The sequence below is a fragment of the Puma concolor genome, chromosome C1 (assembly GCF_028749965.1).
Source record: "Puma concolor isolate L17-30 chromosome C1, mPumCon1.1.hap2, whole genome shotgun sequence".
Classification (NCBI taxonomy): Eukaryota; Metazoa; Chordata; class Mammalia; order Carnivora; family Felidae; genus Puma; species Puma concolor.
Window position 1 is genome coordinate 114,596,377 of NC_141674.1, and position 27,726 is coordinate 114,624,102.

Genomic DNA, 27,726 nt, shown 5'->3' on the forward strand with positions numbered 1-27,726 from the left:
TAATCATCACCTGCCTTGTGCAGGAGAGGAAGTGGAGCTTCACAGAGGTGACCGAACTTCCTAGGGTGCATCATTTTCAAGTGGAGAGGCCAGGATTTGAACAGCACACCTTTGCTGTCATCACCTTGCTCCTCTGGTCTCTTGGTCTCCTTCGCCTGGGGACACTGCTCCTTCCCACAGTTAGCCTACATCTTCTCTGAACCGTGCTGGAATAATAGCACTGACCCTGAGTCCTTGAGCTGCCCTCGTGGGTCTCCGGCTGACCATCCCCATTCCGTTCACACAGGCTTTCTCCACACCAGATACAATTCAATTGACTAGGTTTCAGTTTACTAATTTGCAATCATTTTCCAGCCCTGCATTCCCTGAGATTACACGGGGGTCACCTTGACAGGAGTTCTGGGAGCCCACAAACTCTTCGGTTACACATTTACAAGCAATCTCTTGGTTTATTTCTGTTGCAGGAAGACCCATCCATTACAGGACGATTTTAACTACTGAACTTTCAGAGGGCAGCCCTGTCTTTGGGGAGAGGGGCCTTCATTGTTCTTTCCTCATTTCACCTATGAGTGTTCCAGTGTGCTACTTAATTCTATTTATTTTATGACATAGATGTAGGTATTTTTTCTTAGAAATTAACTTCAATAAATCATTATTGGCTCCTCCCATTTATTTAAGACACTGAAAACTAGGGAAAATAATAAAAATGATGACTAACAAATTTTTGAGAAATAAATACATGGCACATCAGCTAGATGCAGAAGTTACTGCTAACTCAGCCAGGACTCAACAGAGACACCAGAGATATGCTTCTTCTTTTTTCTCTCTTCTCTTCTCTTCTCTTCTCTTCTCTTCTCTTCTCTTCTCTTCTCTTCTTTCTTTCTCTTCTCTTCTCTCTCCCTTCCCTTCCCTTCCTTTCCCTTCTCCCCTCCCCTCCCCTTTTCTTTCTTTCTTTCTTTCTTTCTTTCTTTCTTTCTTTCTTTCTTTCTTTCTTTCTTTCCTTTAAATAAAATAGGAACCTGAAGCTCAGAGAGGCTAAATGATTTAGGCTGTATAGTTACTTAAATGACAAATCCAGGATTTGATCATCTCATTACATAATAAAATGTTACTTAGAGATAAATTACATTTTATATACAGAAAATGAGGGTGCTTCCAGCAAAGGTAGCTACAATTGTGTGTTCTTTTTTTTAAGGTATATTTATTTATTTTGAGACAGAGAGAGAGTGAGAGAGAGAGAGCGTGTGAAAAGGGTAGGGACAAAGAGAGAAGAAGACAGAGAACCCCAAAGCAGGCACCACATTGTCAGCACAGAGCTCGGTGTGGGGCTCAATGTTACGAATCACAAGATCACAACCTGAGCCAAAATCAATAGCCGGCTGCTTAACCGGCTGAACCACCCAGGCACCCCAGTTGTGTGCTCCAGGTGTATTATGGGTATTAGTTCATGCTATTTTTACTGCAAATCTATAAGGCAGATTTGCAAAGGAGATAGTACTATTTTCTCTCTTCCTCCTTCCCTCTCCTACTCTTTTTCTCCTGCTCCTCCTGTTCTTAATGATGTAGACTCTACAGTTTGAGAAAAATGCAGAAAACACTAGGATTTATCTGTAGTTAGCCTACAGAGTCCCCATGGACCTCAGAAGCAATACCAGTCATGGCAGAAATGACCAAGGCAGAGAGAAGGAAGTGGAGAGGAACTCATTATCACCTGGGGCCCATCACAGCTGTCCACACTTGGCTAAGGTGTCTAGCAAGCTCTGAGCAAAAAGAAGTTGTACCTGGTGTCTCTCTCTGTGGCCATGTTTGCCTCTACTGAGTTCTGCATATTCCTCCTCAGGTAGAGGAGCATGTCCCCCAGAGTCAGGGCATCCAGATCTGAACTGATCCCCTTTGAGGTCTGGGTAACATCCTAAGTCCCTTTGGCAATTTGGCCACACCTACCAAAATAGAAAAGTGGATAATTTGACAATTTTAAGTTAAGGGTCTATGCAGCAGAAATAATAATTTTCAAAGAGTCTTGCAAATCAAGACTCAAAAATGTTCACTGCAGCGTTTTTCCCCCTAGGAGTGAAAAGTCACTGACAAGGAAAAGGTTTATCATAAAGGAACGGTAAAATAACTTATGATACAGACATACTATGGATACTTTGCAGCTATTAAAATGGACAGGATATACTTGTTTTCATGCTTATTTAATGATGCCAAGTAAAAGCTCTCCAAGACATACTTTATGTGAGAAAAGTGAGCTGCAGAATAATATGTTTAATATGATCTCGCATTTTTTAAATGTTTTATGTTGATTTATTTTTGAGTGGGGGGAGGGACAGAGAGAGAGGGAGACAGAATCTGACGCAGGCTCCAGGCTCTCCGCGGTCATCCGAGAGCCCCATGCAGGACTCGAACTCGTGAACTGCGAGATCATGACCTGAGCTGAAGTCAGACGCCTAACTGACTGAGCCACCCAAGCACCCCAATATGATCTCACATTTAGTGAATATGACATACACATAGGAAAATATTTATATGTAGAAGTACCTTATGTGCCCAACTATTATCTTTAGGTGTCAGATTATATATACAGAGCACAAGTATGGATTCCAAGTGGTGGTGAGGAAGGAGATTCTATTTTTTTGCTTAAATATTTCTGAAACATTTGAGTTTTATAGTAAGTATATAATAGAATGGATTTATTTTATGAAAATGAGCTCCTAAAATTTAAAAAAAAAAATCAAGAGAAATAGTCCCCTTATGCTTTGTTAAATATAGAAACCTAAATTGGGTGAGTCAGAACTGACAATTGTGAGCAAATTTGCAGAGCAGATAAAAGAGGTAAGCAGCTCATGTAATTTGGATCTGAGTAAGAGCTACTGTTAGGTGAGTAATGCTGTACACTTAGTGATAAGTATGCAAATGAAAATAGAAGCCAAAGTCCCACTGCATTTTTCAGTATAATTATAATATATTGTTATACAATAACAATCCGAATCAAAATGTTATATAAAATATACTATATAAATGCAAACTCTTAACCTTCATATTGACTTCGAGTTCTATTTCTGATACTCACAATTTTGCAATTACCCAAGTAATGCGATTCCACAGACAATTTAGAGACTGTATTTGTACAGCCTGACAGAGAACTGATGTAATAAAAGTCTGAGTCTAAAATACTAACAAGTATTTTATAACTGAGCTTTGTTTTCTAGAACCAACAGGTCTTAAATTCCTTATATTGAATATTTTCCCAAGAAATGATAGATGGTGGCAGCACTAAACTAAAACAAACAAATAAACAAACAGAAAACAATCCCTAATGCTGTCTTTGGTACGATATCAACTATTTCACTCCATTTAGAATTCTATAAAATAATGATGTGGTATACTTTTGAATTATCACCCTCTGGATATAGATTCTTTTCCCCCATTTTTGTGCTGTTCCTTCTTTTCTTGAGTATGTGATGCTTTCTATTGAGAGAATAGATGCACCATGACACATTTTGTCTAAAAACGATCTGAAATCTAGTCATGGGATAGTTTAAACAAGCCAAAGCAAGTTGCCCCAGGATATACATTTTAAGTGGAAATGTAATGAATTAAACAGCAGACAACAGCTAGTAAGTGAAGGGCATATTTGGCCAGGGAGAGAGGATGGGGAGAAAGGAAACCCCATGGATTCATTATTTCATTCCTTGTTTCAGCAGTCAGTGCATGAAGGACCTACCATGTGCCATGCATACTTCTCTCTAACATGAGGTGCAGGCCCTGATTATAGTACTAGATGCATGTGGGAATTCATAGAGTGCAAGTAAAAATACAGATAAAGCTTTCATAATTTCTGCCTGCTAGGAACAAACGCACTTTCAAAACTCAATAGGCAGTAGAACAGCTCATAAGCAGTTTCATGAATAATAAAATTTAACCAGCAAAGAACATAGAATCTTAGTGTTTTCTGAGGTGATCCTTTCCTTTCTCTCAGGATTCAGGACTCCTGTGCCATCTTAGGACACTACCAAGAATGAGGCACCATTCCTGTCCCAAGTCTGGGAATCTCAGGGGTGGAAGGTTGAGGAAAGGAGGTCTGCGAGACCACAGAACAGCCTATGTGAGGGAACAGCAGAATCCTAAACCCCTTGGGTGTATCCAGCATCCTCCTCCTGAAGGCAACTGTCTCAGTAAATCTTGCGGGAAAAGCAGGAAGGGTCTTTGTGAAGGTCAAAGTCCTGGGACTGGATTAGATGTGAAGTTACCAAAGAGAAAAGCTGAAGGCAAATGTATAAAAAGATAACTTTTGGAGCACAGTGGCCACTTCCAACTACTCTTTGAGAGCCAGAAGGGGAATGAATGTGTGGCGGAAAGTTTAGGCTAAACTTTGGGTGAATGTTTCTTGTGAGGTTATAAAAGCTGGATAACAGCTAACAATGAAATAAAGATCAGTTAATCCTACAATGACCATGGCCTGACCTACGGAAAGTAAAAATATGCCCAACGGAAGACATTCGATTGTTCATTCATGGATTTGACACCATTTATTAAATAATTTCTCTGTGGTAGAGAAGTGGAATCAATGGCAAAAGAATGGTTTGAAGCTTTAGGATTCCATATACTGAAAAAAAAAAAATCTAAAAATATCCTGTATATATTTTTTTTTAAGAAACAGAATAATAGGTTCCCTTTTTTTGGATGACCAGATGACCAGAATTTAAACCTTATACCATTTTCTCTTCCTATCTTGTACCATATTGCTTTATGTAAGGGTACATCAAGGACAAAAGGCAAAGAACAGAGTTACTGAAAATCATATAAAAATGTCTATACTTTCTTATGAATAAATTTTTAAAAATGTTCTACTGTTAAGCAACAGAGCTTCATTTCAATTCCACCTGGTTGTTTGGTTGAGCAAAGTCCTCATTAGGGCCATGGGCCCCCACCAACAGGGACCCTTAGGAGGCTCTCCCTGCCTCCTCCAATTGGATCCCTCCTCCCATTGGATCCCTCTACTTGGCTGACAGCTTCCCACCCACACAGCCCCACTGTCCCTGTGCTGTCTCCAGCCTAGAACTGACCCCAGTGTCCTTCGTTATTCCCCACAGTCCATCAGTCTGAAGTAATGGGATCAGAAAACACCCGATTGGCAAGATTTCTATACGTCAAACCACTAAGTTGAAGACAAGTTCCTTTACAATCATTGACTGTAAAACTGTTACTCATTCAAAGTCTTCTCATTTCTCTTCCTTTTTTTTTTATTTTTTTTATTTTTCCTTCTGTTTAGTTCTTTGGTTGAGACAGAAACCCCTGGAGATAGAACACCTGACCGTGATGCCTACCTGATGCTTCCCTTTACTCTAAGAAAGAGTTGTGCTTTTGGTGTTTGTCAAGTTCTTCTTTCCCCTCCATCCACCTCCGTCTTCTGGGCTGACTCACCTCCCCTCCCACCCACCACATGCTCATTTTCCCCCTTTACTTGGTCTGGCAGCAATGTATTCAGTTCCAGAGGTTGATTAAAACAGAGTAAACTATTATCAACTACCAGAGGCCTGGAAGATGGCTGAGCCTCCCAGAGCAGCCTGTTTTAGCAAAAGGAAACCCACAGGCTGCCACAATGTGATTGGAGAAGCCCTGGGAGAGGTCTCTGGCATCCTCACCTGCTGTCACAACTGAAATCTCAAAATTGGTGGCTCCTTTTATGTAGTAACCAAGAGTATCCTTGGATTCAGCAGGAATCCCACCCTGCCCCCTTAGGCACGTGATCTGAACTGAGGTTACCATATCAGAGCCTCAGTTTCCTTTTCTGGGCAAAAAAGATGATAAAACCCACCTCAAGCGTTGTGGGGATGACACTATGAAATAGAGCACATAAAATGCCAAGAACACTTCAGTGCATGATAGGTAACATTTTTAAGCGACAATATTACCCAGAAGTTGTAATACATCAAAATGCTATCAGCTAGATGTTCCACCAGCCCAAATCAGTTTTCTGATCAATTTTACCAAAAGCAGAAACTTGAGGGAACTGTACAATATAAATATATTTGAGGTTTCTCAGGAGCATTTTGAAACACCAGCGATACTAATAGGGGCACTCTCTTCCGAAACAAAAATTTGAGATATGTGGAAAGCCAGCTTGACCACATGGAAGCTAAGAATGTGGTTGGAAGAATGTTAAAAAGAAGATAGAAAAACAAAAACATAACTATTTCACAATCCTGTGTGCTTTTATCCTTTTCTCTTCTGCATTAAATAATAGACTTGAATAGATAAGTGATGAATGCATTTCCACAAGGCTCTGGCAGGGTTCATATTGGAAAGGATATTCTGTGTCCACAATCTTGGTATAGACAAAGGGATCTCATTACTATTTCAAATACAAGAAGCTTCTTGATCTGGATTTAGTCTTCTTTCCTGTCTTCCTCTCTTATAAATCCCCCACATGAAAACGGGGCAACAATCACACCAAAATATTTGTGTGTAGGAGAAGTAGTGATTTTTATATTATTTCACATTTCCCTGTCTGAGCATATGAAGGTTCTACCTACCCATACTATACTAACTTTAGCTAACTTCTTTCGGTCCTTCAAAACCTAATTGCCACTTGTCCCAGCCCATATCCACCACAGGTCTGGGCGCATCTATACTTATCTCTATTACCAAATTCATCACAAAAATCCGTATATTGCTAACTAACTATTTTTTCCCCCTCACTGTTCCGTGAGTTCCTTAAGGGCAGAGACTACAATGCCTTTGGCTTTCTCTGCAAAGCAGACTGCTTGACTGGCATAGACTAGGCACTCAATAAACAGGTGATACATGAGTAAATGTCAAATGGAATAGTACATGCAGTTGCTTCTATAACAGGGTATTTTCCAGACTCAATATATTAGAGTGTGTGACTGTCCGAAGACAAAGGAATGAAATCCAGAAGAGTTAAATCAGAATCTCAGCCTCTGCTCCTTCATAAGAATGACAGAAGGAACTCCCTGATCTCACCTGGATTTTTCCCTGAGACACTCAATGTGTTATTCTAGTCTTGGTGAAGTAGGCATCTTTACAAAAGAAAGGTCTGGTCAGTTCTCTTGATCTTTGCTATGTGGGTTGTTGAACAAAATTTATATCTAAAATAAAATGCTGCTGCCTCTAATAAAGGTTGTTTGCCACAGAAAGTGGCAGATAATGGGGCTTTTTCCCTGGTTTTAAAGGAACTGGAAAAGGATATGAAAAATGCAATAACTTCTATGTTGATAGAGGTATGATGACACCAGAGTTGACAGAAAGGACATTTTGAAGTGTTCCTCTGGGTACAGCCTAGATGATGAAGTTGAGTCAACACTTTATAAAGGGTTCAAAGCTTAGTGAACTAGTGAGCAGGTCAAATGAGGAAGAGGGTGTAATCTGAGTAAAAGAGAGTCAGTGGAAAATCCTAGAGAAGAGAGTGTGGAAACATATCAACATGGTGGCCTATTTTCAAGTAATATGATATCATTCTCTCCCACTGCCCCTCATTGCTTAATAAATTAAGCCCAGCCCTGGTCAGTTGTTCCCTAGGAAGGAAAGGCACTGAGGCAGTGTCCTGTATGCAAAGGGCCACACCACAGGAAATAAAACAGTGAGCAAAGATCAAAGAGTTCAGCCACTAGGGAGTGAATTGAAGGTAATTAGGAGAAACACTTCACCTTCTCTTTATATTCCACTGCCCCATATCAACTTCTCTGATTATACATGATGAAAGAAAGGTGTTTCCATTTAGGTGTATACATCTATAATTTCTGATGTCAAGCATAGAGAAGGGGAATTAATGAATCATGCAAAAGTGAGTGATTCTAAGCTGCTGATTGCAGATCATTTTGACTATGTTTTCCTGGCAACAAAACCATTTAACTTTTCCACAAAAATCTCTCAAGCTTTGGAGGAGCCATTTTGTGGTCATCCCTCATCCTCAGAGGTCTTCTAAATTCATTTATTCAGTTAACTACCACTGAGTTTCTACTGCACAAGGGATAGATCCTGAGGGATATAATATTAAAAGACATAGTCTCCATCCAAAATATGAGTTATAATTGATTGCAGGTCTTCATGACATTATGATAGAAGGCACCGCAGGGTAAAGTGGGGGCCCAAAGAATGGAGAGGTCCATCCTACCTCCAGTCAACTTTGTTTGATTTTACCCATGTGAAGATTTTGAGGTAACTTGCCTGAGGGCCCAGGCAGCCCTACAGCGTTCTGAAAGGGTGGCCCATCTAGAAGAACCTGGGGGAGGTGTTTGGTCCTTTCCTCATTGAATTTAGATTTTGACTCTACCTGAAGTTTTATTCAAAACAGTCTCTGCTGTTATCAATTTAAACACCAGAGAAAAAGTACTTAAAAATTTTTAAGTGGGTTGAAAGCAGTTGGACTTAGGAATTCTTAATTGAGCAGAATTTCATGAAACAAGCAAAATTACAAAGCCAAAACTAAAGAATGCCTGAAATTTAGTGACAACAAAATGGTCTTGGAAATGTTCTGTATTTTCATAATACAGTGAAAAACAGGTAGTTCACTTGAAGGACAAGGGGTCTTAACCTTACAAAAGCAATAAGGTAGGGGAGAGGAAGAGAGACCCTGGCCCCAGCCATAACTGAGTTCAAATTCTGGATCCGTCACTTAATACATGTGGGTCAGTGACCTTACTCAACTTCTCTGTAAACCACATTCCTCAACCTTAAGATGCAAAAGTGAGACAATTATAAGGAATTAGTATGGGTTTTTTTGTGAACATTAAGTAGATGTTCAATAAATATAAATTTCCTTTGTTATCATTGTATTGGCCAGGAGAGGGTGGGCCGGTGACTGAAACATCAGTGGGAAAATGGGAGAATGAAGACACAGTTTGTATGATTACACATCTCTGCCTCCCCCACTCTCTCCCAGAAGCTATATTCCACACATTATAGAAACACTGACTACATGACAAAGCTTAATGTTACATTTCATTCTGTTGTGAAAAAAACAAACGTTCAGAATAGAAGGTGGTGATGAGGTGACGTGTTTTATGTTACAAACCTCAGTGATAGCCCTAAAAGTACTAGAGCTGGCAATTTTCCAAGTTACAAACAATCACAATCATTAGGGGGACCTAGTTTATATTGAATTTCTCAACCATGTCTTTTTCTCTTGGGGGAAATTTTATGCATCAATTAATGTGTTTCCTCCACAACTGCAGAAAGATCATGATCCCCATTACCATTCATCCTTGTCAGCATCGCAATTGCAGAAGTGTCGAATGTCCAGGCAACTCTCATCCAGGCCACATTCACACTGCTGGACCCCAGGAGGGGCACCTCCCCAGTAAGGGTGCCTTTCATTAGACCGCCCAATCCACCAGGTAAATGGTGTTCCATCTGAAAGACAAGATAGTTTGCAGAGAGTGTTAGAAGCTGAGACGAAAGTGTCTTGAAGAATATACATATATATATAGATAGATATACGTATATACTTACATAAACGTAATATGTATCTATACATATATACATACACATAGTATATATATTCTGTCTCTCACTTCCTTTCTTCTCTTCTTTCCTTTTCTCTCCCTTTGTTTCTTTTCTTTTCTTTTTTCTTTTTCTTTTTTCCTTTTCTTTCTTTCTTTCTTTCTTTCTTTCTTTCTTTCTTTCTTTTTCCTTCTTTCTTTTCTTTCTTCCTCTTTCTTTCTTTCTTTCTTTTCTTTCTTTCTTCTTTTTCTTTTTCCTTTCCTTTTTCTCTTTTTTCTCTTTCTTTCTTTCTTTCTTTTCTTCCTTCCTTCCTTCTTTTTTCTTTCTTTCTTTCTTTCTTTCTTTCTTTCTTTCTTTCTTTCTTTCTTTTCTTCCTTCCTTCCTTCTTTTTTCTTTCTTTCTTTCTTTCTTTCTTTCTTTCTTTCTTTCTTGCTTGCTTGCTTGCTTTCTCTCCCTGTATATCTATCTATATATCTATCTATCTATCTATCTACATACATACAAATCTATGTATCCATATACACACATCTGTATCTATATATCTATATCCATACCCATATCTATATACATATAAAGATATAGATAAAAAACAACACTGTCCTGAAAAGTATTTATGTAGTGGGATTTGAGTTAATCACAATGGTCAGAGACAGGGTCACAAACTCAAATCAGGCAGGTATCACAATTAATTAAATTGGGCTAGATTTCAGACCAAAAATTTTTAAGTTACAGATACAAAAATTAATTTCCTTATAAAATTACCAAAGGTAAAATAACAGCATGAGGGCCAAGATTGGTCTCAGTTTCTCATAGACTCTGAGGGCAGGGGGACACTAAGGTGAAGAAAGAATGGTGGTACCCTGGATTACCATAGCTTCCAACTTGTTTAAACAGGGTCATATATTTCAAGTTCAAAGACTAGAAGGAAAAAAAATAAAACCTTCTGAAGATCAATTGTGTGGGTGGGCCAAATAATTCCTTCTGAATGTCATATTTAACCTATACATCTGGTATATAAACTCTGATTTCTGGTTTATATAATAAACAGAAAACTATTTTGGAGTCTTGTTTTTGGCAATTTATTTTTTTTTTAAGTTCAGTAAAGTCTCTTGGAGTTTTCCTTTATAACTGGGAATATGTCACTAGATTAAAATTAGTACTCAAAAATGATAATTATCATAAGAATCCAAGTGATGGGTTGTAGGCAGACATGGATTATGCATTTTTGTCTTCATGGAGTTACATCCAGGTTGCTTTGGAAATTGCTGTTTTGTTTCTGTTTACCATACAACAAGCACTTAATATGTGATTATTTAAAAAATGAAAGAAATGCTTACAAGGGGCCATTTTTTAATGCCGTGCCATTTTAAAGTAGAATAATACTTGTCTGATAATGTTACTAGGTGGGAATTTTGCCAAGTCAAGATTTAATTGCACATGCAACTTCTGATTTACAAACACATAATTTACAAACCATTCGTGTATGCACAGATAGCAACAACTTTCCAAGAACTGCTCTCAGTGCTAATACCCTTATGAAAGTCACTGAGGCAAGCAGGGAGAGAAGTGACAATCTGGAACTTCCAAGAATCAGTAGGTCATTGGAAAAACATAAGGAAGATGCTGTGAAAAGCAGAAGTGTCTTAGCATTACCGAGTTAGAGGGAGGTCAGCCTGAAGGACCAAACTCATGCCAAAATACCACTCCTGACTCTGCCTATAATGTCCCAAGCCCCCTTATTATCTTTTAAGCTAGAATTCAAGTTAGAGATGTTTGTTAGCGAGTACCTTCTTTTTAAAGACTAATTCTCAATGGTATAAATCCATTTTCCCTACTTTCAAACAGCTGTAAATCATTAAACACTAGTTCAAATGAATTGCTTTGCTTCTAAATCCTAGCTTAGATAAGCCACATTCAAGTGGCCTAGAGAGATTTTTCCAGTGGGTGAGTTCAGGCAACACGAGGGTAAAATATGGTGTATGTGATATGTTTACCAATGGTGGCTTTGGGTCCAAGAAATGGGAAGAAATCTCTTCATCTCTAGCTCCTTCTGACACTGCTCAGTCCTCTCCCCCATAATCTAGAATCCAGATCCCATAGTAATGTTCAATGTCATCATGGATCATTTTGGTTTGTGAGCTAAACAAAAGTTGTAATCATATATATATACATATATACATATATATGTGTATATATATATATATATATATATATATATATATATTTTAATGTTTATTTTTGACAGAGAGAGAGAGAGAGAGAGAGAGCATGAGCATGAGCATGAGCGGGGGAGGGGCAGAGAGAGATGGAGACACAGAATCCGAAGCAGGCTCCGGGCTCTGAGCTGTCAGCACAGAGCCCGATGCAGGTCTCAAACTCACAGACCACGAGATCATGACCTGAGCCCATGTCAGACGCTCAACCCAGGCGCCCCAAGTTGTAATCATATTAATAGCATCATTACTAACGGTATGAGTTCTGGACAACCAATCTGTGCATAGCTTCTGGTGTCTATGTTGCTTCCTAGGAGTTTCACCAATGCTTACTTGTTATCTTAAGCCCCTAGAAGTTCCACAGCAGCTCAAGGCTTTGCTGTGTTGTAAATCCATCAGTGTCTTGTAGAACTGAGGCTTAAGGTCCCCTCTTCATGTCTGGAAATTAGTATTAAGGTTTTAAATTGTTTTAACTGAATGACTGTAAATGAACAAGAAGAAAGGAAGCGACAGAGAGGAGAAACACACACACACACTCACACACTCACATGCAGAAATCTGAAAGCAGAACCATCATTGCTCAGTTTTCCTCCTGGATGTTCCACTTTTGTGTTTGTTTTCCTGAGGAGTACTAAATGGAGCATAAGCAACAAGGAAACAGGGTGGGACTTGCCTTGATTCATGACACTAATGATGTGGTCAGGAAGGGTAGTCTACACCCTAGCTGCACATTTTGACCACTGGGGAAGCAGAACCATCATTGCTCAGTTTTCCTCCTGGATGTTCCACTTTTGTGTTTGTTTTCCTGAGGGGTACTAAATGGAGCATAAGCAACAAGGAAACAGGGTGGGACTTGCCTTGATTCATGACACTAATGATGTGGTCAGGAAGGGTAGTCTACACCCTAGCTGCACATTTTGACCACTGGGGAAGTCCGATTTATTTTCACCTGCCCAGGTGTTTTAAAAAGTGAAAGAACAAAGCACAATTATAAATATGTAGATATATCTCAACATTCATCCAACAAATATTTACTGAAGATCTATAATATCCCAGGAACTATTCTAGGCACTTGGGATAAATCACTTTAAGAGGAACCAAACCGACCAACCAAAGAAAACAAGCCCCCCTCCTCCAATCTTACATTGTAATGACAGTAAACAAATAATAATAATAATAATACATTTCATATTTAGAAAGGAACAAGAGGTATGGAAACAACACAATAGGCTAGAAAAAGTGGGCTGCAAAAAAAGTGTGGGCTGAAGTTTGAGAGTGGTCAGGATAGAACTTGATAAAAAAAAATACTCTCTGAGCAAAACTTCAAGGAAGGAGCAAGTGACATGTGGCTGGTCATCTAGAGAAGAACCCAGCAAACAATGCAAACATTCAATGTAAAGGATCAGGGAGTGTGGGATCAATGTAAAATAAGGGGATTTCCTAAAATCTATCGCCAGGTTTTCAAACTACGATTTTCCAAATTTTGCGGAAACTCTAATTGGAACATTTAACGAGAAAAAAATATCAGGAAAGAGGCAAAATAGAACATTTATTAATCAGGTTCTTGCCTACAAACTAAGAATTCACTCTGATAGTTCCTAGTCCAATTTTTCTTTAAGTTTATTTATTTATCTTAGAGAGAGAGAGAGATTGTGAGAGAGGGAGGGAGAGAGAGGATCCCAAGCAGGATGATCCCAAGCAGGCTCCACACCAGCTGCGTGGACCCAGATGAGGGGCTTGAACTCACGAACTCTGAGATCATGACCTGAGCCAAAACCAAGAGTCAGACGCTCCAGTGACGGAGCCACCCAGGCACCCCATCAAGGAGTATTTATTAAGAAGATACCAGACTGCCACAGAACCGTGACCAAGGAAGTAACGGGCTTTTGGCTAATGGGCTCACCACCTTGCTCACTGGCCTGCTCAGGGAGCTCTGCCTGGCTCACTGTCCCCGAAAGTTAAAAGTTGGAGACCTATGCATCTGAGTATGTTACACTGCCAGTGCCAGGACCACTCCTCCCTAAGCATCTCAGGTTAACAGGCCCCATCCCTCCAAAGAGAGATGTTTCTGTGGCCCTCAACCCCAACCAGCAGAACAGAAGCTCCGTGTAGAGCCTGCTTCCCAGTCAGAGCTGCACACAGGGACCTGATCTAGGAAGCACAAGGACACCCCTGCAACCCAGCTGGAAGGGAGACTGAGGATGCGAATTCTGACTCCCTACAGAGGCAGGACTCACGGTGTGAATTTTCCCTAACACAGAAATGTCACTCCAAAGATATTGGACAGGTATAAATGAGATAAATGGCTCCTCTGGAGCTAAATACACACTTAGTATTACTTAATGGATCAGAACTCTAAACTGGGGGCACCTGGGTGGCTCAGTCGGTTAAGCATACAACTTCGGCTCAGGTCATGATCTCGTAGTTCGTGAGTTCAAGCCCCACATTGGACTCTGTGCTGACATCTCAGAGCCTGGAACCTGCTTCAGATTCTGTGTCTCCCTCTCTTAGAAACTCAGCAGTAAGCACTGAGGCTGGGAGAGGTGGTGAGGTCCTCAGTATGCAGCATACAGAACAAAAATCACTAAAGAATTTAATTTATTTGCATTACTTCTGTGCATTTGGGATTATTATTGTTATGTAACCTCGTATTATTGTTATGTAACCTCGTGTATACAACAAGGTCTGGGAAAATTCATCATTTTATGTGTATATATATATATATATATATATATATATATACATATATATATGATCAAAAACCCTCCTGAGAAAGTTTATGGTATAGAGTGAATGACCTCAGTGTATGGCAGTAAGTGAGCACAGAAGGTGATCCCTTGCCCTTTGTTAATGTCAAACAGACTATCACCAAACCTAAGATGAGTCATTTATCATGGGGCTTATAAAAATGACAATAAGAAACATTACTGAGCATATACTCGGTTACAGGCAGTTTTTTTAACATGCTGTACATGTATTAACCCATTTAATCATGACTGTTATCCTAGGAGGTACGTATTATTATCCTTCACTGTACAGGCAAAGGGGCCAAGGCAAAGAAGGTTTGAATGACTGTCTTGAGGCCATACAACCAGAAAGTTCAGAATGAGGACTTGAACCCGAGCATTCTTGTCCAAGAGTCTACAAGTTATTATAATCCCTATGTTATGCCACTGTGCTCTGACATGTGGGGAAATAATGTATGGTTAAAAAACTTAGGACCTTACAGCAAAACCCGTATCGGTGGATTTAAGTGAGAGATAACTAAGAAAATTACAGGTGATTGGATAATCTCTTACATAACCTAAAATAAAGACAACACAATAAATAAATATATCTAACTATGACACATTTATACGCACTAATAATACCACAAGAATTTAATACTAGCATTGCTTGCTGGAGCCTTTTAAGGACTTCCCTGCCAGGAATTTCAAGAACATCATCACAAGTGCATTTGGTTTTGCTAGAGACGGCACACAAACTGAAAGCACAGTTTATGCCCTGAAGCTAGACTTCCTTTCATTTTTTAAAAAATATAATTTATTGTCAAATTGGTTTCCATACAACACCCAGTGCTCATCCCAACAGGTACCCTCCTCCCTGCCCATCAGCCACTTTCCCCTATCCTCCACCCCCCATCTACCCTTATTTTGTTATCAGTCTTAAGAGTCTCTTATGGTTTGCCTTCCTCCCTCTCTGTAATTTTTCCCCCCTTTCCTTCCCTCATGGTCTTCTGTTAAGTTTCTCAAGATCCACATATGAGTGAAAACATATGGAATCTGTATTTTTCTGCCTGGTTTGTTTCACTTAGCATAATACCCTCCTTTCAAATGCTCTATATCTTTCTGGGTTTTTACTCATAGTTTGTTTGTTTGTTTTGTTTTGTTTTTATGTCCATTTCCTGGGAACTCAAATGTTCTCCGTTTCAATGCAGCTAGGATATTTGACAAACAATTTAAAATAGGTAATTGTATAAAACCACCATGTAACCCCATTGGCACAGCAGACCACTCAGGGTATGTAGTCTTAGGTTTGACCATAATAACCCTTAACTGTCAAGCTCCCCTTGCGTTATTTCAGTACAGCAAGACTCTTTCTTAATCAGGCCAGGGGTGAAGTCCAAGACCCGGCAGCCTTTCTCCATCCTTGGGCTCATGTAGAAATTTCTAGGTGTATTTTGACTCGCATTTACATTGTAAAACACTAAGTTCTTATTATTCTAATTATCCTCAAGAAGACAATTCAAAATAAACTTGGAAAATACTTCTCACAATTGGGTCAAAGAAATATGGACACAAACCTCATATCATAGAATAACTTATAACAAGAATTTGAGTTTGGGGAGGCAGTGAATGTGTGTGTGTGTGTGTGTGTGTGTGTGTGTGTGTGTGTGTGTGATAAAGACAGAGACAGAGAGCAAGTGAGAGACAGAGAGATATGAGGAGGTAGACAAGGAGCAATATTGTTATCCTCACTTTTAAACTCAGAAATTTGAGCCCGTATTACCTACTTTATGAACAGCATCAGAAAAGTATTAAGGTTTGCTAATAAGTGCATAAGCACATCATCCTGCCCCTAAGTTTTCTTCCAACGTGAACTTTATATGATATACACAGAGAGAGAGTTCAAGGAGAAATAAAAATCAAAAGGAGTTTGATAGGATTCCTAAGCAGAAACCCAACCTGTACATGCTTAGTTCAACTTATGATTTTCTTAATGTAGGAAATTTAAAAGAAATCATGATGCAGGTTCGTTGCACACTTCTATGACTTAATCACTATGAGCTGCTGAACGGAATTCAAACTGGAGAGCCGTCTTCAAGCCTGCAATTTTTTAAAACCAAAGTCTTGACATCTGGGAAAATAATGAGCTTCTCAGTGGTAACTGGAACTAGAGCCAAGAGAATTTGGCTCTTCCCACTACTACGAACAGTCTAAACATAATTCCAAACTAACCAGAAAGGAGGTGGAAAGTTCTGTAAATATATACAGACAGTGCTACCGTGTTGAGCCATTGTCATTGTTTTTATTGTGTTTCTTTATTTTATTTCTCAGTTTACAGGTAGGATGCCCATGGCCTTAAATTCTGGTAACCTCAGGGTGCCACCAGAAAGACTTAGCTGTCTCTTCTTTTACGGTTTCAACAATGTCCACACCGATCAGTACATATATGGTATAGTGGGTTCATGGGAGTTGTCAACATCCCTATCCAGGGATGATGTTAGACTTGGGTCTTTTTAGTCACTTTGGCCCACTGAATATGAACAGAAATGGCAGTGTGTCCGTTCAGAGTCTAGATCTTAAAAGAGTCATACAAATGTTTCCACTTTCCCTTGGGGATCTTCTCTGACAGGACCACGAGAACATGCTGCAGATTGCCACCACCTCTCCAGCGTGGCCTCAGAATGTGGCACACGGAGTACATTTATCCCACCTGATGCACAGATGCATGAGCTGAGAATAAGTACTGAATTCTGTATGCCACTGAGTTTTGGCAACTGGCTAGATAACACTATTGTGACAATAACTGATAATACAAATTAGATATCAACCATGTCAAAAACTTCTGTAGGGATTATAAGGAAGTAAATAGAATGATCGAATGCTCTATTTTCAAAGGATTTGCAATTTGGTTGGAAACACATAAAGGGAAATATAGGTGGTTAAGGAAAATAAAGAGAAACATCAATTCTATTTTGGCCCAACTAATTATCTATCTTCTGGCCCATATATGTAAGTAGCTGTAGGAGGCACTTGAGCGGTTGCTCAGGAAGTCACTCCTCATCCCCTTCTGCAGTTGCCCTTCTTCCCCTCCCATATTCCTTACTCAAGCCCAGTCTGTCCCAACTCAATGTCAATTACTGTCGACGGAACCCTGACTCTCATGGTTACTCTTGCCCTCTTCAAATATGGTGCTTGGATCTTCCTACAATTTAGGTAAATTTCCCCCAATGTGATAGTCCCAGTTCACCTCTTCTAGGTTCAATGTCTCCCACCCAGGCATCTAGTTAGAAATTGTGCTAAGAACTTTGGAGAATTTATTCCAATGTCTGGTCACTAGACTGTCATCTGTCCCAGCTTTCACTCATAGGGCAATACAAGATTTTAAACTTACACACACACACACACACACACATATATATATATATATATGCACATATATAATTCCATTTAATTATTTCTTAATTCTATGCTGTACGAAGATTTGAAGGGCATGGTATGTATCCCAGTGATATAAATTTTAATAGACTATCACTGCCTCAAAGGAGCTCATAACATTTAGGGGAAGAAGGACATGTACACAGCTACGAGAAATGAAAGTTAGAATGAGATTAGGACCAAAATAGGGCAGTTAATAAATTCCTAGGCAGGTCCAGAATAAGAAACTATAAACCTTGTCCAGGAGTCCTGAGAAAGGTTTCATGGAAATGGTTTCATTTCATGAAAATCGTGCCACTTGAGTAGAGGCTTGGTGTTGAAAGGGGTGGTGCCACTGGAGAAGAGTCTGTGTAGTTACAAGACACAAAGAAAAGGGGACTCAAAATTTGCTACAGCATCCTTAGAAAGCAACGGTTTGAAATAAGAAGATTTCTGCACATACCAAAGATATCTTATTTCATTGACTGTGGTTGAACATTGTGGGCTCAACAAATAAGAGAGGGAGAAAAGACATCGCCTACCCTGAAAGGGCAAATAATTAATTACAAGTGATTGCATCAAAATGTTTCATTCTATGATCACAATACAAATCATTGAAACACCAACACCAATTTAGGAAAGATGATTCTGGCCACCAAGGAAAGCATTTTATATGCTCTTTCTAAGTAAAATATCATTTCTGAGGAAACATTTAGTTAGAAAGAAAAACAACCTCATCCATATCAGAAAATAATGGTAGACATTCATCAAAGTCAAACTTGGTCTTACTGCTTGCTGGTCAGGATCATTAAATCAGAACATATGTCTAATAGTGTGATTAAGAGCTACTCGGTGACATTAGGAATTAACATTTTTATAATGTTGTTCAATGCTCTCTTCTCCCTGCCTATTTAAATTGAAGTGAGCACAAAAGGCTGGGGGAGGGGGTGGGCAGAAAAGATTAATGATACAGTCCTCTCAAAACAAATGATAAAAGTCACTTTGATGGGGTTATTTAAAGCAGGACTAGACAAATCTCTCTAGAATTGAGCACACGGATTCTTCCCGGTTTGGCAAACAGATAAACAAAATGATTAACTTAAATTATATTTATATTGTTTAAGATTTGTGAAAGAATATAATAATACTTTGCAATAAGTAGTGTATTTTATCTTTAGGGCTACAATGAGGAGTCCTCACAAGGTTTAATGACTTGTTCCAAGTCATATGGTAACTGGGGGCAAAGCTGGGCTCACAGCTCTGGGTCCCTAAGGCCCGCCATTCCATGGCTCAGGTTTTGAACATTCACCTTCACAAATAGTCATGGAACTTTATACTTTTCAATGTACAAAAAAACGTGTGGAGATATGCGCCTTGCAGGAGAAAATGACCAGTTAGGATACGTGTGTGGGAACCAATAAGAAAATAACCACTGTAGCACGAATATAAGATCTAATTTCTCTGATAGGACAAAATTGAAAGTAGTGGTTTCCAGTAGTAGCTTCTGGGTGAGAAGGATGGGAGAGGATTTCCCTGCCCACATCAAACTGTAATGTGAGAAGAAACAAACCATCACTGTGTGAAGCCCCAGAGACTTAGGGTGTGGTATATTTATCACCATAGCATGGCTTAAGCGATACTGATGAGTATGGTAAAAACATTAATGCATGAGAAACAGAGTTAGAAAAGTAAATCACCTCATGTCCACAGTCATAGAAAATAGAGAATTGCAAAAACCTGGGGACAAAAGCAAATGTGCTTATTTAATACTAGTAATCCTAATTTCATTTACTTTTTATTTTTTAATGTTTATTTTTGATAGAGATACAGACAGAGCATGAGTCGGGGACGGGGAGAGAGAGACAGAGAGGGAGACACAGATTCTGAAGCAGGCTCCAGGCTCTGAGCTGTCAGCACAGAGCTCGACACAGGGCTTGAACCCACAAACTGTGAGATCATGACCTGAGACGAAGTTGGACGCTTAACCAACTGAGCCACCCAGGCGCTCCAAGTAATCTTAATTTAAAACATCCAGCATTTATTGAGCATTTAAAATATTTCAGGCAGTTTTACACACTTTTTATATCCTATCTTGTTCAATCTCCACAATAACCCTATGAGGTAAATTCTTCTATCCCATTTTACAAATGAGGAAACAAAGGCTTTAGACCAAGGATAAATTACCTCCCCCAGGTCACTCAGTTAGCAAATGACAGCTTCTGGCCAAAGCCACAGAGAGCTCTTGTAGCTGACTGCAACAGACTCAAAAGTAAAATCCTTAACTCTGCTACTGTTCTATCTCCTGAAAGTTATTCTTAAAACAAAAACCAAGGGCTTTTACAATCCATATTAGATGACTTATCTGTCTGGTTAAAATCCTTCTGTATTACACTATTCTGAGAACAAAATCCGAACTCCTTACCATGACCCCCAAGAGCACACACATCTGGTTCCCTCAGACTTCTCAGTCTCATTGTGTTAGACGCTCCAGCCCATTCCAACTTCACCGACCTTATCATGGGCCCTTACACATGTTGTCTTTGGTTTGCTCTCCCCTGCCCAGATCTGTCTTCTCATGGGTTTTCACAGTGGCTGTTTGTGTTGTATCACTAGATCCTGAAATGAAATCTCGCCTCTTCCCCACTGACACTAAAGTGCTCCAAAATCACTCCATTATGTTTTTAGAAGTACTTACCACTTCCTGAAACCATACTTCTGTTTGTTTTGTTTGTTTGTTTGTTTGTTTAACATGTTCTCCATATGTCAACCCTCATTTGAATTAAAGCAAGGGCTTTTTATTCTTGTTCATAACTGTATCCTCAGAATGTAGAATATGCCTGATTTGGGCCAAGAACCAAATGCGTATTTGCTGAATAAATAAATGAATAAATGCCAAAAAAAAGAAACATTAGCACAGAAGGATTTCCCACAGATTCCATTAAAAATAGATTTTGCAAAAATATATTGTTATAGAAATACATATGGTTGTGACGCCTTTAGTCTTTATATAGGTATATTCATCTTTGGCATTTTATGCCATCATTGAAGACATTAAGTATTTTTGTAATTTTAGCAATAGAGCCTATCAAGCCTTGAAGTAAGTGCTGACTATAAATGTGGCATAGAATGAAGTCACCACACACAAAGGTGTCAACACACCAGTTTGTGCATTTCACAAAATGGCATAAAACACTTATGGTGGACAAGCCACTTGTCTGGTTGGAGCACAAAAACACAAAACAGGAGCCCTGCCAATAGGGACCTCACAACATAGTAGATGGGGGGGGGGGGGAGTTGAAAATTATCTTTTTTTTTTAATGTTTACTTATTTTTGAGAGACACAGAGACAGAATGCAAGTGGGTTAGGGGCAGAGAGAGAGGAAGACAGAGAAGCAGAAGCAGGCTTCAGGCTCTGAGCTGTCAGCACAGAGCCCGACACGGGGCTGGAACTCACGAGCTGTGACATCATGACCCGAGCTGAAGTCGGACGCTCAACCGACTGAGCCACCCAGCCGCCCCGAAAATTATCTTTAATGCAACTCAGAATGAAATACATTTGAAGTAGAATTTTAAGTAACATGTGGAGAGTCAAGAGGAAAAAAAGCAGGGTAATGTTTAGTGGAAAGCAGAGTTCTTGGGGAAAACTCTTAAGTCATTCTTCTTTTGAAGACATCTGCCATTTCTGTTTTCCAACTAGTGAAATAAAATTGGATTTCCATACCATTAGCCTTCCAAACAAGGTTCACATAATATGTCATTCAACGCCCACATCCCAACAACTCTGTGAAGATTTTTTATTCTCATTTCACAAATAAATTGAAGGTAATAAAAAATTAAGGTATTTCCCAAGATCGCAAGGTAAGGAAGACTTGAATTTAAGTCGAAAGGCTCCAAATTCTAATTCTACTTTTACTTTATTAAGCAAAACCTAGTCCTATAATACTAGAAATGAAAGGGTATTATAGATCTTCATAGCAATTGGTCTTGAGTCAAAATTATAAGAGTACACATCAAGTAAGTATTTTACTGGTTAAACTGGAGGGCTTTATTGAGTTTGTATCCCCAACTCTCTTGGGGATATTCCAAACTGTATTGTCTTCCCAGCTATACTGGCAATCAATCAAACAAACAATACCTGCAAAAATAAATGTTCTAATAATTACCATTGTTTCTGAGAAAGCCAATTTGCCTGAGTTTTTATAACTGCTCAACAGCCACCTAAGGAGTGACAGGCTAATAATATAAACAGGCACTGACTAGAATTTCTAGAAATCCTTGATCGGTTATTTCTCAAAGTGTAGTTTCTGTCTGATTTTAATCTGAATGACTTGGTGCGCTCCTAAGAACCAGGGCTCACAGTCTTTTCCCAAACACTCTGAGAGCAGAGTCCAAGACTCTGCATTTCTATCACACTCACCAAGCGACAGCACTGAAATTTTACACACTAAAATTTTGGAATCACGGTCAGATGGGTTGAAACTCATTCGAAAAGGTTTCAGATACCACCCTCCTGTTATTTGTCAACAATTCTTGTTTGATGACACTGCAGACTGCTAGGTACTAATGAGTCACTTAGCTTTAGGTTTAATTCCACATGCATTACGTTTTACAGTTCCATCTAAAGAGAGATATAATGATAGGAGGGGATGAATAAAATACCTATTAAGAATTACGTTTAACTTGCAACTGAGAATAAGGCCACTGAAATAAACATGAACTAATTTTTTTCTCTTTTGTTTTGAATTAATATAAATCCAGTTAGTATATATTTGCTCTGCTCATCTTCTCATGAATTCCTAGAAGGCTCACCAGAGAATTATGTCCCGTCGTGATCCAGCTTCCTCTAGCTCCCATGCCCATTCCACTTCAGTTCCTTTTCTTTAACAAACTCTGTTCCAAGCTTGGAAAGATTAGAAAGGACCAGTTCAAGTTATCTTAATTTTTGGCTACTCTGGCTCAAAAAGCAGAACAAAACAAAGCAAAGTTACTACCTTCCCGCTCCAGGTCAAATGACTCTCCCTGGCTCACTTTTCATTTGTTTTGATGGAAAATGATGAAGGTATTCATCTATCCATTCTGTTACTCCATCTGTCTACTCATTAGCCCATCCATTCATCCATCCACTTAGCTGTTTTTACCCATAATTTTCTCACCCACAACCCTTCGATGGGCCTAGCTCTTGGAGATACAGAGCATTTTTCCTTGTCCTTCTTCATAGATATTTCTTCTATTACTTACACACAACTACGTAAAAAGCCTAGATTCCCAACTGTGCATTCTTTCCTAAGTTGTTTGGTGGGCATGACTGTCCCATCAGTATTTTCCAATACTTCTTCACAAAGCCTGAAACACATTTATTACTCATGATCCTATAGGAATGTATATAAAATATACACACAGATATTCACACGTACGTATTCCCCAAATATCTACTAGTCTTTGACTAAATAAGGCATTCGATACACCAGTAATTGTGTGCTGATGTGGGAAAGGAGTAAATGTCGCATTGCTAATCAAAATGTGGTTGTGACCATTCATGTTAATAGATGACCTCTATGTGACTGTTACCATTTATCAAGACACTAACTAACCCACTGTGGTTTACAGCATGAGTTTTTCCAGCCATACTGTAAATTCCTTTTGCTGGTGGCATCTTTTGTGGGTTGTGTGTGTGTGTGTATGTGTGTGTGTGTTTGTTTGCGTGTTGAAAACCTTGTAACAGAGGGTAAGGATGTTTATGTAAGGCACTCAGTATTTCCTGTCCCTTTGATCAACTACTACAGATTCAACTGTAAATTACAGAACTTTAGAAATAAACACCCATACACACACCCACGCCCTCTCTTGCCCAGGTGCTCCGTTTAGTTTTTTCTTTCCTCCTGATTCTCCTTTTCTTTTTCATTCTCTTTCTCCTTCATTCTCTCCCTTTCACCCTCCATTTCTCCCCTTTCCTTTCTCTCATTTCGTCTTCTCTCCCTCCTCCTCACCTCTCCATTATATACCTCCCTCCAGAATTGTTTTTCCTTCTTTAATTCCTTCTCTCTTCCATCCCTTCTTTTTGACCAACTACCAACAATAATTTTCAATGTCTTCTATCTTAAATACATAAACACAATCTCAAATACAAGAAGAATTGATCACAAGTCTATTTGTAATATTCTGTCACTGATGTTTACGAGACATTACCTGATTATGGTAAAAAAAAAAAAAAAAAAAAAAAAAGAGCTACCTGGGACCCATTGTGTAAACACCTACATGAATCAAGTTTCCTTTCAGATTATAATAGGTGAACAAATTCATGAAAGAGAGCATGAAGGAGACAAAGTGAGTTTGCTTTTTCATAGTGCTAATGAACAAACAAAAATCCCCTCTTCATTCATTTCTGTACTCAAAACATAACTGATGGCTGCAAGTCTCATATTCATTAGAGGCCCGAACAAGGCACAGGCAGAAAGTTGATGGAGCCCACAGATCACGCCCACCAGGCAAGTGCTGGAAACAGTGCAAGGCAGCAACGTAAGAAGAATGGACACAGAGCAGCTCTTCTAATGAATAAAATATGAAGAGCTCTGCAATTACGCAGACCAGAGAGAAGTGGCCAGAGGATCATCAGCATAATGATAGTAATAAAAATAGGATTTCATGCCTGTATCTCCTAGTTCACATCCCCAAATCTGAATAATATTTATTAACCACTCTCCTGTTTATGGTTATTTGCAGGGTATGTAACAAAAAATAAAACAAGGCTATGAGTTTCCTGCCTTCAAGGATTTTCTCTTCCATGATAGACCACAAAGGTCATTTAATTATTCTGAAAGATATTCTACAATCAGAAAATACATGAAAGTGGTAATTTTGGTTTCTGAGCAGGAATAGGTCGTTTAAAAGAGTACTTTATCTTTGAAAAAATTAGATCAAATGACCAGTTGAACAAACTGATTAACTATATACGTTGATTCAAAGTAATTTCCTAAATAAGAAAGTGAGAACATTGGCAAGAGTTCACTCAGGAGTTACAATGTACTAGTTGCTATGTTTCTACATCACAAAAGGTACAGAGCAAGAGATGAGGCCACAGAGGTCGGCATTAATCTGCCTCAGGGCAGGGAGGATTAGTCATTATCATATGCCCAGTATATATTACACACTCAATAGTTCTTTAAACGATTACAAATATACTTGTAGATATACATCTGTGTGCACACATACGCTGTCTAGTGCGCCACACAAAACACTATCCTATTTGAAAGGTATAGTAGTATAAACAACATTAATGATAACTTCAATAAAATTTCCCCCAAAATGAATAGTTGACCTAAGATTTGAGGCCGGATCATTATCAAGAAATTTGTACCAACATTGCTCACAGGCAGCTATGAATTTTTTCATATCACATGATGCAGGGCTTCATTCTCCAAGAAGTCATTTTGTTGCTATCGTAAGGAAAAGCTAAGTGATGGGGATATAACATGATACACTATAGATCTAGCACTCAGCCCCAGTGCTGGCAAACCCAGTCCTTGTCTCCATCAGGATACACCATTAACAGAGACTGCCTTCTTGGGTCTCAGTCAATAGAAACAAGTCAATTAAGGGACCTTTCAGTTCAAAGAGACAGCTAATGCATTGTCGGCTGCTCTTAGAAGTCTAGAATCAAATTAGAAAAATGAGCACATTAATAAAGGGGAAAAATACCTCTGAGGGTTAACAGGTCTCTAGGACACTACAATTCAAGCAAGATCTAAGGTCTAGGACTTGTTCTGGTTACATAAAAAACTCTCCCCAAATGGAGGGTATTATTAGGAGCTAAACGTTTTTGGTCATTCTGGAATTGTGAATAACAGCTATCATATTTCATCAAGTGTTAGTTGCCATAGATAATAAGTTGTGGCATTATTTTATGTACCGCTAAGAAAGAAAAAATACTACCAGTTTAACTAAAATATGCCACTGATTGTAAGATTTATTCCAACTTGAGAGATACTAAAAATGTAAAAAGGAACTTGGTTTCTCCTACATTTATATACATAGTCAAACTTCTTGTGAGTCATTCCATCTGCAATTAATGCTCTTTTTTTTTTTTTTTTTTTACCTAATCAGGAAAGTTGCAGAGTAGTTTTTGTTTAAGATATAACAAGGATAGAAACTAACGTCCACAACAGAAAACAATCACAGAACATCCAACAGGATTCAAATAGTTTTCTTATGAACAATAACCACTGTCTAGCTTAAATTAGATGTTCAATATAAGTATTTTATAAAAATATTTGAAGGCAAGGGTTTTGAGATACGAAATGGGTGTACATGTTTTATTAAAATAATTGAAGACAAGGGTTTTAAGATAAGAAATGGGTGTACATGTGGTGGTTTCCAAAGATGGTCTGAAAATTCTCTGACACTCCCCTGCCTTTAAATCCGAGTGGATTTGGGAGCTTTGATCAAGAAAGCAGGGGCAGAAGTGACACTAGGCGACTAGGCAGGTGATGTCCTCACAGGCCACGTCTGGTAGTTTCTGGACTGTGATTTCATGAGAGCCTTGCTAACTATGTCCAGGAACCTGAAACATTCCCTCTTGTATACCAAAGAGGTGAGAAGGCCTATCTAGTGGTCTAAGAATGCCTTTCATTTGGAATTTGACAGAAGATAATAGAAAATAGCTTAGATTATGTTAGATTAAGTTAGATTATGAATTATCATCTAGTTTTGTTTATAATTATATTACGAAAAACAGTCAAGTCTCTTTTTGTGGACTTAGCAGATTCCAAAGAGATCATTCAGAAGATTCTAAATGGACTTAGAATCATCTTAAAGTTTTTTTTTTCAACGTTTATTTATTTTGGGGACAGAGAGAGACAGAGCATGAACGGGGGAGGGGCAGAGAGAGAGGGAGACACAGAATCGGAAACAGGCTCCAGGCTCTGAGCCATCAGCCCAGAGCCCGACGCGGGGCTCGAACTCACGGACCGCGAGATCCTGACCTGGCTGAAGTCGGACGCTTAACCAACTGCGCCACCCAGGCGCCCCTCATCTTAAAGTTTTTAATACCCCATGCCTAATTTTGCTACAAACGTTACCTCTTCCATGAAGCTTTCTTTGATCAATTCCAGCTGTAGAAGGCTACCACTCATTTAGAACTTTTATTTTTTAAAAAGTGTGTATGTAAATTTCTTCTGTAGTCTAGGGATATTTTAAGTTCTTTGAGTCAAAGAGCAATACTATCTGCCTCTATTCAATTCTTTGATTTCAGATGGCTTTCAAAAAGAATATGACCAATACATTTGTGATGAAATATATATTAGGGTTGTCCTCATAAGAACAAATAGTGAAATTATAGAAATAAATTATTTGGTAACATTCTATTTGTCAGTAAAAGAGACAAGAAACACACCATCAGTTACATATTTCTTACTCATAAAAAGAAAGGTTACCAATTCTCAATGGAGGTAAAGGAATTTTTTTTTTTTTTTTTTTTTTTTTTTTGGACATTGAAGTTAGAAAGTGAGTTTTCATATAAGATCTTCTTAGGAGGACACAAAGAAATATACTGGAAAAAATGCCCTCAATAGCATGCCTACCACAAAGGGACTATTGTGGACAAGACAATGTACTATAGTTAAGAATTAACCTTCAGGGGCGCCTGGGTGGCGCAGTCGGTTAAGCGTCCGACTTCAGCCAGGTCACGATCTCACGGTCTGTGAGTTCGAGCCCCGTGTCAGGCTCTGGGCTGATGGCTCAGAGCCTGGAGCCTGTTTCCAATTCTGTGTCTTCCTCTCTCTCTGCCCCTCCCCCGTTCATGCTCTGTCTCTCTCTGTCCCAAAAATAAATAAATGTTGAAAAAAAAAAAAAAAAAGAATTAACCTTCAAATTACTGGCTTCACCTAAAAAGTGAAATTAAGGAACAGATCGAC

At 38.9% G+C, this 27,726-nt stretch overlaps 1 protein-coding gene across 3 annotated transcripts in view; it reads right to left on the reverse strand.

The window, feature by feature from the left end:
• Positions 1-27,726, reverse strand: part of CNTNAP5 (contactin associated protein family member 5) — an 811,538-nt gene that overhangs the window by 148,385 nt on the left and 635,427 nt on the right. For all 3 annotated transcript variants that reach the window (XM_086718348.1, XM_086718347.1, XM_086718349.1), the window contains one exon: positions 9,219-9,375. In XM_086718348.1, coding sequence (XP_086574474.1) covers positions 9,219-9,375 — 157 coding nt within the window. The remainder of the gene's footprint in view (positions 1-9,218; positions 9,376-27,726) is intronic.